This window comes from Odocoileus virginianus, chromosome 23, assembly GCF_023699985.2.
Source record: "Odocoileus virginianus isolate 20LAN1187 ecotype Illinois chromosome 23, Ovbor_1.2, whole genome shotgun sequence".
Taxonomy (NCBI): domain Eukaryota; kingdom Metazoa; phylum Chordata; class Mammalia; order Artiodactyla; family Cervidae; genus Odocoileus; species Odocoileus virginianus.
The window spans coordinates 38,838,816-38,851,339 of NC_069696.1; the positions used below are offsets into that span (position 1 = coordinate 38,838,816).

Sequence of the window (12,524 nt, forward strand, 5' to 3'; positions counted from 1 at the left end):
TTTAGAATCAAGAGGCAGCAGACTTGCTTCTTCTGACACTGGATGGAACGTCACGGGGTCCCTAGGCCTGTGACACTGGATATAGGTGGATATGCACCTTCCCAAAGAGGGGGTTTGTAACTGCTTGGTATTTAAAAAAAGGAAAAGCCTGGAACTGATTCTCTCTGCCAAAGAAAGGAGGAGAAAGGGGATTATAAACCGTGACTTGAGAGGCAGAGGAAGGTTCTAGAATGTTCAATAAGTGGCCAGTTTGTTTGCAATTGTTTGCGAAGGCCCCCCAAATAGTCACCCCTGAATGCTAAACTGAGTCAGGGACTTCTTGGAAGGCCTGGTGAGAAAGGATGTCTGAGGGAGTTGAGGTGTCTCATTCCATGGCTGGGGTGCACCTAAAGGGACAGGTTTGAGTGAGGCCTGGGTGTTAGTGGACATGTGTGTGACTGGATGAAGGTGTCAAAGGCTTGAGGTGGCCTGTGAGATGGGGTGGGGGTGGCATGAGAGGGAGAAGAAGGGGCCTTGTCCCCATGGGCTCTTGGGTGCAGCGCAGCACCTATTTAAGAGTGAGAGACGGCATGTATGCGACGGCGTACACGCGCGCCTGCTGCCGCAACACCCACAGTGCCCCCCCGACCCCCCCATACCCCGGCCGCCCCCAGCGGAGGAGGGAGATCTTTATCTGGCCCCTGGTGCTGCAGGAGTTTCAGGCTTTCTAACCAGTCAGATCTCCCCCGCCTTCCCACCCCCAGACCTTACCCCCTCCATCCTCTGCACAGGAAGTGGGCTGGCCCTGGGGTTTTAGTCTCTGCCTGCTTGGCCCCGGCAGCCTTCTACTACCTGGGCCGAGGGAGCCGGAGCCCGGCCCTGGGGAGATGGCTGCGGTCCCAGCAGCGGAGAGAAGCAGAGAGAGCGCGTCGCAGCTCCATGTCCCAGCCAGGTAAAACCCACCCTGCCCTGGCCCAGCTCGGCCTGATCCCCAGGCAGCCGAAGCCTCCCTCCTGGCCCCTGCCACCAGCCAGGGGGCTGGAGGTGAAGGACACGGGGATTTCTTTCAACTCTGACTCAGACCCGACAAAAGTTTCTGCCTGATCTGCCATCTCTCAGCCCTTGCCCCCAAGCTTAACTTAGAGCCCCTCAGGGATGGGGCAGGCCCTGTTCCCATGGCTCTGGCTTCAGGTTCTAGTCTTTCCCTCCCTCCCAGCTCTCACTGTGGGAGGCTGGGAGATACTCTAGGATGAGGGGCTTTCCCAGGCCCTGTGCTGGGCCCCCCAACTGAGAAGAGTGGAGAAGGAGGTTAGAGACCTGGGAAGGGGAAGGCTGGCTGAGACTCAGATGTGCTGGGTGCCAGACAGGGTGTGGGGTGTGGGTGGGAGAGATGTGGCCTGTACTGGGGAGGTGCCCCTGGGTAAAGGGCACCTCAGAAGGCTGTGGGGTGAGGGAAAAGGAGAGGGACCCCTCTGAGACCTGGCTATGAAGTGGGTGTTCTGGGAGGTTTCTGGGAGCCCTGGGCTGGAGGCCGGACTCCTGAGCTTGAGTTCATCTCTGTTGTCCCTTACTTGTATGTGTGACCCAGCAGGTCAGGAGGGTCTCCAGGTGTCCCCAAAGTCAGGGTCTCCCTCCACTCCTGGGGGCCGAGGCCTCCCACCCTGAGCTGTGTTTGGAGTACCTAAGGGGTGGAGCCACCCCCTAGGGTTCCCTTTCTTCCCCTAAAGCCAGCATCCCACACGCAGCTGGGGAGATGCTCCCAGACTTAACAGCAAGAGGGAGTCCTAGAGTGGGAGATGAGGGGTTGGCTGGAGAGGCCGAGGGGAGATGGAGCCCATCAAGGTCAGAGGAAAGGTGGGATGTGACTCAGACTACCAAGCCCCTGCTTCAAACCCTCCCCCAGCCCCTGGGTACCCCACATCCCATGATATTAGCCCTGGCAGAGCCTCAGGCTATACTGACTGGGTTCAAATCCCAACTCCAGCCCAAGAGGCTTACAAAGGACTTAATTTCCTCATCTGAAAAAAGGAGTCATAACAATACCTACTCATAGGGTTTCTGTGAGCTTTGAATGAGGTAGTATCTGAAAGTGCTAAAGACAGTGCTGGGCAGAGGGCGGGCTGAGCATTAGTCATCATGACCACTGTCATCACGACCACCGTCACCATCACCATCACCATCAACTCCATCATCATCACCATCACCATCGTCATCATCCTCTTCTAACTAGACATCAGATAACCTGCATTAGAGGCCAGTTCCTTGGGCAGCTCTGACAGTCTTGACACCTATCAAATGGGGATAACAATACACATTCCCAGGGCAAGGTGGGGACCCAATGAGGCCGTGAGTGTGCTCGGCTGTGCAGTCATGAAGGGCAGGGCACAGATACGTGGACGTGTGTGAGATTTCAGGATGGAGCCAGCTGGGGACTCAGAGATCCCACTTGCCCTCCCTGAGGCTGGACCTCATCATTCCTCTGCCATCTTGAGCAGGTTTCTTAACTGACCCGAGACTGTCTCCTCCTCTGCAGGAGCGGGCAGCCTCAGAGACAGTTGGGAGCCCTCCTCACCCCATCCTCCTTGCTCTTTGCCCTCTCGGGGTTCTGCCGCACGCTTTTGGCTATGGGTGGCGGGAACTCATTCTAGATGATGCTTCTTCTCCTGCCCAACTCACTTAGGCTGGGGCTGTGGTTTGGCCCTGACCTTCCTGTGATCTTGCACAGCTTTGCCTCTACGCCTCTCCTCTCACACGGAGACTCTGTGCCAGATCCTGTCCTGGGCCTAGGGTGACCCTGCAGGTGGGGGTCTGGCACCAGGCAACTCCCTCCGGGGGGCCCCCAGGGCCATGATCCACAAAGAGAGGGCACCAGGGGCTTGCTGGAGCTGCTTTCCTGGGCTCCCCAGCCTCTGGGATCCCAGCCCTGGGCTCCGCGCTATCGTAGGTTGGAGGATCCAAAGAGGCAAACGGCCCCATCCTGGGAGCGTGGCCCTGGGGAGACAGTAGGCTAGTCAAGGAGGTGCCCCCAGGTACCTCTTTGGGCCTTTCTACACAACCAGGTCAGGTGCTTGCTGCCCCTGCCAGGGTCTGACTCCCCAGGGAGGGGAAGCTGTGGGCCCTATCTCTGGGACAGAATCTGGGTGGGGCAGAATGATGGGAGGGAATGGGCCTCAGGGTGCAGTCCTGGGGTGGAAATCCAGCTCTGCTTCTTCTGCGATGTGATCTTGGGTGAGCTCATGGCTTAGAACCTTGGTCTCCTCATCTGAGTAAGGAGACAGTATATGCTTCCAGCCCCTGCTGCTGGCAGATTAGATGACCTGGTGCAGCAAAACCCTGGCAGTGTGAGGGCTTCGTCCCCATCCCCCACCCCACTCGCCTCCTCTAGAATTGCTATGAGGTATCCTTACGAGGTGATCAGCACAGTTTACTGGGCTCCAGGCAGTGTTTCTTGGCTCTGATTCCACAGTTGCCTCTTAGGAGCTGTGTGACCTTAGGTAATTTGCTTCACCTCTCTGCACCTCAGTTTCTCATCTGAAAATGGGAATAATGAGTGTATCTCCAGTAGATACCCTGATTGCCATGGTTAAAGATTTAAAATAGAGCCTGGCATAGAGGAACCTCTTGACAAATAGTTTTGGTGTGGTTAAGGGGGCAACTGGGTAGAAAGGAGGTGGGTTCTAATTCCAGCTCTGTGCTGGCCTCTCTACGTGGATGTAAATAGGTCTTTCCTCTCTCTGGGCCTTATTTTCCCCAACTTTTGAACAAGGTTGGACATGCTAGAGAGTCCTTTCAGCAATGACAACATGGGTCCCTGAATCTTGAAAGGAAAGGAAAGAGCATGTGTGGGGCAGTGGGAACCGCAGGTGCAAAATCCCTGAGGCTGGCATGGCGGGGAGCCGATGGGTGCACCTCAGGAGGACAGAGCCCAGCCTGTCTCCTGGGTGGGGGAGGAGGTGGCTGGGTGCTCACTCACACTCTCTCCCCTTCTTCCTCCATCCAGGGCTCCCTTCCCCAGCCCCCACCCGTGGATGTGATGGCGGCTCCGGCTCTGCCCTGCTGCCTGTCCCTCCTCATCCTCCTCTTGCCCCTGGCCATCCCTCAGGCATCTACATCAGTGAACGGTGAGGACCCTGGCATCTGGGCTTTCCTCAGGAGGGAGGCCGAGGCCCTTCTAGAACTTGTTCTGAGACCCCTGATTCTTGGCAGAAGCTCCATCAGCAGGGGCAGGAGGTGGGGGAGGGGGCCAGTGGGACCAGAGATCAGGTATCTACCTTCTCCCTCCACCATCCTGTCTACACTGTACCCACAGGCCTCTCCAAATCCCAGGAAGACAATGTCTTCTTGTCCTTGCACTGCCTCGACCAGTCTGGGAATCTTTGCAGGCTGTGGGATTTAGTTTTGTCCTCTCTGAAGTGGACCCACTAACCCTTTCTCTGCCCACCAGGATTGAGCATCTCCTCACCTGATGGGGACAGGAGTGGCGGGCAAACCCTTGAAGGCCATGGATGCCCTACAGCCAGCCCCACACGCCACATTTTCACGGCATTTGCTTCCAACATCACATGCTTCTACAACTCGAGAGCCAACGTCTCCTGCATCTGGAGCCATGATGAGGGCCTGCAGGCCACCACCTGCTGCTTGCACAGCCATCAGCCTAAGAGGTGCGTGTGGGGTTGATGGCCAAATGTACACAATTGCAGGGTGCTGAGATCTTGTCATCCTGACTTTTAGACTCTTGAAATCCTACTAACAGCTCTGAGACTCCAAGAATTCTGCACTTTGAGAATTTTGGCCTAAAAAGACCCACAGGCTGCTGGTGTCACAAGACTACGGAAGAATTGGGGGTCAGATATTTAGACTCCTGGAACCTGAGTAGCAGTAGCAATCCAGGCTGCAGTGGCAGGCCTGGGCATGAGCCAGACTAGATAGTTTGGGGACACTGGGCTGCTCGCCTGATACACCAAGGATGGACTCAATGTTAGAGGCAAGGAGGAATGAATGGGGTTCCCCAAGTTTTTGAGTAACCTGGGATTTTGTGAGATGCCTAGGACAGCTGTGGGGACAGGGGACTGGGGAGACCCACCAGCTGGGAAGGAATGAAGGGGCACTGATCCAAACATCCTGCTGGGAGCAGCCAGCAGGGCAGCTCTGACCTTGGCTCCCAGGTGGGTGGTGATTCTAAGGGTCTCTGGAGGGCCCACCAAGGATCGTCCACACCCTCAGCCCTGTGGGGAGAATTTGGAAGGCTTTAGGTGGGAAGGGCCATGTGCCCTGAACGGATTTGTTTCTGGATCACTTTCACTGCCCTGGGGCTTGACTGGGAGGGACAGATGCTCACAAAGGGAAGCAGGGCAGGTGGGGTTGGTATAAAGCCTGGGCTCAGATCAGTAATGCTGCAAGGCAACCCTCCTGAGGCCAGCTCTGAGGGGGCCCCCTCTTTTTCTTCAAAGAGAGGAGCTTTTTCCTACAAAACAGTGGAAACACACCTGTGAGCTGCAACCAGTGAAGCCGGGATCCTGGGCATGCAATCTGGTTCTAGGACAATCTCCAGAAGTGAGTAGCCAGAACTGAGGGGGTGGCCAGCGGGGCTGGTGGGTGCAGAGGAGCATCTTTCTGGTGGAGGTGCCAGCACAGGGGCTGCGGCAGAGTGGGCTTCCTGGGCTGGGGAGGCAGGAGGAAGAAGGCAGCATCCATGAGAGCAGATGACTGACCCACGGGTGGAGGGATCCGAGGTTATTGAGATGTCGGCTGCTCAGCTCTGCTCCTGCCTGTCTGCTTTTATAAATTAAGTTTTATTGGCACACAGCCACACCCATTTGCTCGCTTGTTTTTTATGGCTGCTTTTGCAGGACAGCCACAATGGCAATGTTGAATAGTTGTGACAGAGATCATATGACCTGTAGCATCAAAAATATTAACTATCTGACGCTTTTCATAAAGTTTGCTGAGCCGTGCCTTAGATGGAGGATGTCAGGGAGGAGGTCCAGTTTATTAGAGCCATGGTTTCCCCTGCCATCCACATCTCAGCAGCCTCTCCATCCTCACACCAGCTACTGGAAGTTTTATCCCCAGTCTCCTTCCCTTTCAGGCTCAGAAACTGACCATAGTGGACGTTATGAAACTGACGGTGATGTGCTCTGAAGGCGGGAAGTGGAGGAAGATGATGACCCAGGATATCAAGCCCTTTGATTACAGTGAGTGAGGACTCCAGGGTGGAGCTGGCGTGGGGTGGGCAGCCACCTTTCTCCCTGTCTCCCTCTCTAGTCTCTACTCTCTCCCCATCAACTTCCACATCCCCATCTGAGCAACTCACTGCCCGCTGAACTTGGCATGAAGTCCCGGACACTTACCCTGGTGTTCAAGGCCATTGGGCCTGGCTTCCTTCTCCAGAATGCCTCCTCTTGTGGCTAATATTCCTGCCACACCAAGGGCCAGCTCTCCAGGCTCAGCTTGCCCTTCCATACCTCTAAATACTTGCACACCATGGACCCACTGCTTGAAAGGCTCTTGTCACCCCAAAAATTGTCACTCATGCTTCAAGTTCAGTGAGGAGTCACCTCCTCCAGGAGGCCTTCCCAGACTCCTGGAGCCCTTGGTACCTCCTCTTTCAGGGTGTTTATGTCCTGGTTCTTTGCTGCCTGATAATGGGTCTGTCTCCCTCATTGGGCTGTGAAATTCCCTGAGGGCAGAGCTTCTGCCATCCTTACATCTCTGTTCCGAATACTCAGCATAAGGGCTGATCTGGAAGTGACTGTAATCTGAATGGCAGGTCATTTAACATGCCTGAGCCTCAGTTTCCTCATCTGTAAAGTGGGGATAACCTGTTACCTGCTGCCTACAGTTGGGGCTTCTGTGGTGGCTCAGTGGTAAGGAATCCACCTGCAATGCAGCAGACGTGGGTTAGATTCCTGGATCGGGAAGATCCCCTGGAAAAGGAAATGGCAATTCCAAGTATTCTTGCCTGGGACATTCCACTGACAGAGGACCTGGTGGGCTACAGTCCATGGGATCGCAAAGAGTTAGACATGACTTAGCAACTAAACAACAGTGACAATAACATGGTTGCTTAGGAGCCTATGAGCCAAGACACAGAAATATCTCAATAAACATTTGCTTATTATTATTTGTGGAGTTCTACAGAATCTCAGAAGTATAAAAATTTAGATCAATTGAACTTCAGAATCATACAAACTTATAATCATCCAAGATTGCTGAAGTTAATTAAATAAAATAAATGAGATGATCCAGGTAAATCTCTGATCAAATCTGAGTGCAGAGAAAGGCTGCCTTGATTCTTTCATTCTGCAGATAATCTAATCAATTGCCCACCACGTACGGCCAGGTAACATTCAAGGCACCAAGGATACTCCAGAGATCAAGTCCTTGCCCTCAGAGAGCTCAGTCTAGTGGGGCAGACAGAAAACGAATAAAGAATCAGATATTTAATATGTCAGATGACGATAAGTACTAGGTAGAAAAATGAAACAAGCGAGGGGGACAGAGAGTGGTGGGTATTTGGAGCAGGCTTCTCTGAATGGGTGATATTTGAGCAGGAACCTGCCGATCCCTGGGAGAGGAGAACATCGGGAGAGAGGGACAGCAGGTACAAAGGTGGAGGTGGGAGCTCGGCTCGGCTTTCTCATCTCAGCGTCAGCATGTGGCATCCCTCAAGCTTGTTCTCTCTGCCTTTGTCTCTTTCCTGTCTCCAGTTCGTCTTGTTCCACCCCATTCACTCCAAGTCGCCCACGTAGAGACGCATAGGTGCAACATAACCTGGACCATCTCCCAGGTATCCCACTACATCCAAAATGACGTGGAGTTCGAGGCCCGGACTAGGTCTGCGGGCCACAGCTGGGAGGTGAGTATACCTGGCTCTGTCCCACCTGCCCTAATTCCTCTCTGTCCTCATCACCCTGTCCATCCTTCATCTCAGCAAAGCCACAGAAGCCCCTAATCAACCCCTGCTGCTCCTTGGAACTGCCCCCCAACACCCTCCCTCTGATGTCCCCTGACACCCCAGGGGTCCTGCCAATGGCAGTTTCTAGGCAAGATTTACAAAGCTAAGAGGCAGCAGACTCCCCCTCTGAAGATTTCAGAGGCCCTGGGCAGCCACTGTTCCCTCTTCAAATCCAGTGTGGTCCAAGTGCACGGAGGTTGATCACTTATTCATTCACTTACCCAATCCTTTATTTGCTCATTCACTCAACAAACATTCCCTGAGTACCTATTACGTGCTGGATGCTGGGGAGAGAATGGAGGGAGAGTCGGACAAGCTGCCTCTGAGGAAACTCACATGGGGGAGAGGAGCAGACTCTGCAATGTTTTTACATACTCTCATGAAATTTCACTGTGATAACACAGTTGAGAAGGACTGGGCCAGGCTCCTGCAGACTCAAGTGACCAGGCCTTTCTGAGATCTGGGCTCAAGTAGGAGCTGATTATTTGAGGATCTGGGGAGGGTCTTCCAGGCAGAGGAAAAAACCATTGCAAAGGCAAAACACGGCCTGTGTGTCTGGTGTGCTGGAAAAAAAGCAAAAAGGGTGACGCCGAGCGGGGAGAGGTCTATGGGAAGCCCCTCTTTCTGGCTGAGTGTAGAAGAGACTGCCGTAGAGCACAGGGGTATGGGGCGCAGGGAAGGAGGGAGACCTTGGATGGGGCTCAGAGGTCGTGGGAGCTCAGACCTGCAGGAGGAAGGAGTGGAGGGAAGAGAGAAGGGTCCAGAATAGGTTCTGGAGGTGGAACCAGCTGATTGACAGATGGCTTTGGATACTGGAGTTGAGTGAGGAGGAGGGGTTCAGGAAGACCCTGATTCTTGGGGCTCCTGCAAAGTGGTTAGTTGGGGAGCCTTTCTGTAGGAGGTGGGGACAGTGCAGGGTGCATGGCTAGAGGGGTAAAGGAAGGCACTGCTCTGCTCATATGCTCAGCCAGCCCTGCCACAGAAAGTGAGGGAGCAGTGCAGACCCCTCTGGTCTGACAGCCCTATCTCTGCCCCAGGACACCCCACTGCTGACCCTCAGGCAGAACCAGCAATGGATCTACCTGGAGAATCTCGCTCCAGGCATGCAATATGAGCTTCAGGTGCGGGCCAAGCCCCAGCTAGGCAGGCATGAGGTTTGGAGCCACTGGAGCCAGCCCCTGACCTTCAGGACGGTCCCTGCAGGTACTGATGGGGAGCTGAGGTGGGGATGCAGCCTAGGTAATGGGGAGGGACTGGTGGGGCAGCTTTGGGGTATATTCACAGCACCCTTCGACCATCTTTAGCTCACTGGATGTGACCTGCAGGGTGAGAAATGTGGGCAAATTTTGCAGATGGGAACAGGGATTCGGTGAAAGGGTGGGACTTCTCAGAGGCCTTGTGAGTTAGTGAGGAGGCCAGTGAGGCTCTTTCTTCTTTCTCCACCCTTTAACCTCAAGCTTTTGGTTTCTGCCAAGGTCTGGGGTGGGCTGTTTTCACCTGTTAGCCTATTTCTTCACCTGTGAAGTGGGTACCATGGTACCACGGCAGGGCTGCTGTGATGAAGTCATACAATGCCCCATGTCGGCTGAGCACACAGCAGGTCTGCTGGGTCACCTGGGACCTTATAAAGGCCTTGGGTCATCCCTCAGCACCACATTATGGGTGGGGGATGCTGGAGTGACTGGGGGTGGGGCACACTTCTTTAACCCCTCTCCTCCTCTTCCTACCCTCTGGGCAGAAACCAGGAAGAAAATCCCACCTCTCCCTTGGTTGGGCCACATCATCTTGGGCGTTGGCAGTTTCGTCGGTCTTGTCCTCTTGGTTTACTTTCTGGGCAACTTCCGGTGCATCAGGCTATGGTAAGAAGAATGCTCCCCTCCCCGGCTTCCACGTCTCGGTCTGACATCTCCCATGGCCAGGTCAGCTTCTGGGCTGAGCCCCGTATTCTGACAGTCCAGTGCCCCCTCTGCCATCCCAAGGGTCCTCCCTGCCTAACATCTGGCCTTTTCCCCAAAAAAGGGAGGCCCAAGGGACCAGCCCGAGAGGAGAGGAGTAGGGAGAAGCCCATGGGAGCCCTGCCCAGAGCATTAGGGTCAGGACTTGAGTATGTACATGTATATGAGCCAGCTGCTTTGTGTTGGGGGCTGGGGTGTCGTTATGGGTCTGACCATTCATTTGTTCTTTCCTTCATTTGCCGAGTCCCAGCTCAGAACCAGGTATGGTGCTGAGCGCTGGGAATGTAAGCAAAGCCACAGGCATGTCATCGCATTTTCAGGGACTCACCATCCCATGGGGGATGGCAGATATTTATCATGCAGGTTTATAATGACATGAGATTAGGGTGGTGAAGGAAGGTGCTAGATGTACTAGAAGTAGACAATAGGAAGGGGAGCCTCAGCTAAGAGGTGACCAGGGGATGCCTCCCCGAGGCGGCGATGATGGCATTGAAATCTGGAGGAGGAGCAAATCAGGCAGGGAAGGGTCAGGAGCTTGTCCATCCCAAGCAGAGGAAAAGCTTGTGCAAAGACCTTGGGTGGGAACAAGGGAGAAGCATTCCAGGAACAGAGAGTATAGGAAAGTGGGTGTGGTCAGAGACCAGAAGGAAGTTTGGGACCTGAGCCTGGACTTCTGGGCAGCAGCCAGGTTTCCTGGAGTCTTGAGGCATACATCTTGAAGTGGATGCACACAGACACTGGGGCACTCAGCTTGGCAAGCAGTGCATGGGCTGGGATTCAGCTTCTCATCACCATCGGTCCTCCCCCTTAAAAAAAACACATAAAACCCAGGCGCCCTTGGGCAGTGCACAACTTGAACCACGGTCTATGGCAGCCTTGACGAGGAGGCCCACAGTCTGGCCTCTCTCTTACCTTCCTCCTCTTGGTTCACTCTGCTCTGGTCTTCTTCATGGTCTCCCACCCCCACGTCCTTCTGCTCTCTCCACAGAACAAATGGTATACTTGCATACTTGGGTCATTAACTGGCTCCCCATTAGAACGCCAGCTCCTTTAGAGCAGGGACCTCCTCTGTTGATTCTTCTTGTGTTCCCAGTGCCCAGCACAATACTCTCCCTTACTGGGCATGCAATCAACATCAACAGAATAAACGAACGTGTGTGGTGAGGCTCTGTGCCCTGCACTCAGACCTGCGGGGCTGATGGCAGGACTCTGTGGGCCCCCTTCCCTTCTCACCCTTCTTCCCTCCCTCCTCTCCCCTCTGCAGGCTGAAGAAGGTTCTGAAGTGTCACATCCCAGACCCCTCGGAGTTTTTTTCCCAGCTGAGCTCTGAGCATGGAGGAGATTTCCAGGTAGGAGTCTGGAGGAGGAGGACAGAGCAGGCAGTTGACACAGGCTGGCCAGAGGGTGGGCTGGGGTGTGGACAGGGTGGGAAGGAGGTGGAGAGCAGCAGGTTTTGCACTTCGGGTGAAGAAATGTAAAGTCAGCTGCCTCTAGGTGTGTGTGTGTGTGAACAGTCGTGTAGGACTCTTTGCAACCCCATGGACTGTAGCCGGCCTGGCTTCTCCATCCATGGGATTCTCCAGGCAAGAATACTGGAGTGGGTGGCCATGGACTCCTCCAGGGGATCTTCCTGACCCAGGGATCAAACCCAAGTCTCTTGCATCTCCTGCACTGGCAGGCAGATTCTTTAGCAACTTCACCACCTGGGACGCCCTGGACCCCTCTCCCCAGTTCTGGTACCCGTGTTCTCAGGCTGAATGGCAGCGTCCATCTGAGTGAGCCAGCCTACCTGGGCTCTAACTCTGGCTCCACCACTTCCTGGCTGTGTGGCTTGGGGCAAATTATAGAACCTCTCTGTGTCTCAAGTTTCCTCACCTGTAAAATGGGTGGTGGGGTAAGGTGAGATAATATTAGTATGATTACGATCCCAAGGACATAGCCCAGCATACAGCTAATGCTCACAAAACCCTCACTGGAATTACCCACACTGGGCTGTTGTTGGAACAGGATTCACCAGGTTCAAGTTCTCACCCCACTCTCGTGCAGATCTGCTCTGAGGGGCTAGTGCTTTCCCTGCTTTCGAAAAATTCCCCCAGCCAGCCTCCATGACTTATCACAAGTGCTAGCAAGACCTCTAGGCATTTCTAGTTACAAAACAGATTCATTTTAAAAGTGCACCCCTGTATGTCGGAATGCTCTGAATGCCATGCAGAGTTCAGCCGTCTCCCTCAGCCCACACATGCTTCAGGAAGGAAGCTTCCGGGAGGGAGGGGGGTGTGGTGGGCCACTTCTACCACCCCACCCCATACTCTAGGCTCACTAGATTCGTGTTGGTGGAGGGGGTGAGGTGGGAGTGGACAGAGGTCAAGAGAAATGCCCAGAGGCTGGGAAGCCATGCTGGAGCAGGCCTGTCACAAGCTGGCTTTGGCGTTCTCTAATGGGGCTGATCAGGGCCCCTTCTGGAAGTCTCTGGAAAACTCTCAGGACTGGGCACATTTTGCCTGCAGTGCTCCTTATGTGGGAAATGTATCTCCTTAAAACTCTTCCTTTAGCCTGAAAATTAGTGATCTCCCCACCAACAAAGGTATTCAAGTCAGCCTTGGCTGACTGTGTGTTGGTCACATGGTAGAAGG

At 54.3% G+C, this 12,524-nt stretch overlaps 1 protein-coding gene across 2 annotated transcripts in view; it reads left to right on the top strand.

The window, feature by feature from the left end:
- The window catches only part of IL2RB (interleukin 2 receptor subunit beta), a 37,832-nt gene that overhangs the window by 20,574 nt on the left and 4,734 nt on the right, over positions 1-12,524 (top strand). The window contains exons 1-9 of one of the 2 annotated variants that reach the window (XM_070453937.1): positions 785-931; positions 3,980-4,100; positions 4,424-4,640; positions 5,430-5,532; positions 6,068-6,173; positions 7,689-7,837; positions 8,974-9,139; positions 9,675-9,795; positions 11,156-11,240. In XM_070453937.1, coding sequence (XP_070310038.1) covers positions 4,013-4,100; positions 4,424-4,640; positions 5,430-5,532; positions 6,068-6,173; positions 7,689-7,837; positions 8,974-9,139; positions 9,675-9,795; positions 11,156-11,240 — 1,035 coding nt within the window. In that variant the 5' untranslated portion in view covers positions 785-931; positions 3,980-4,012. Of the gene's footprint in view, positions 1-784; positions 932-3,979; positions 4,101-4,423; positions 4,641-5,429; positions 5,533-6,067; positions 6,174-7,688; positions 7,838-8,973; positions 9,140-9,674; positions 9,796-11,155; positions 11,241-12,524 lie in introns of those variants that run through there. The other variant, XM_070453938.1, reaches the window with a different exon arrangement.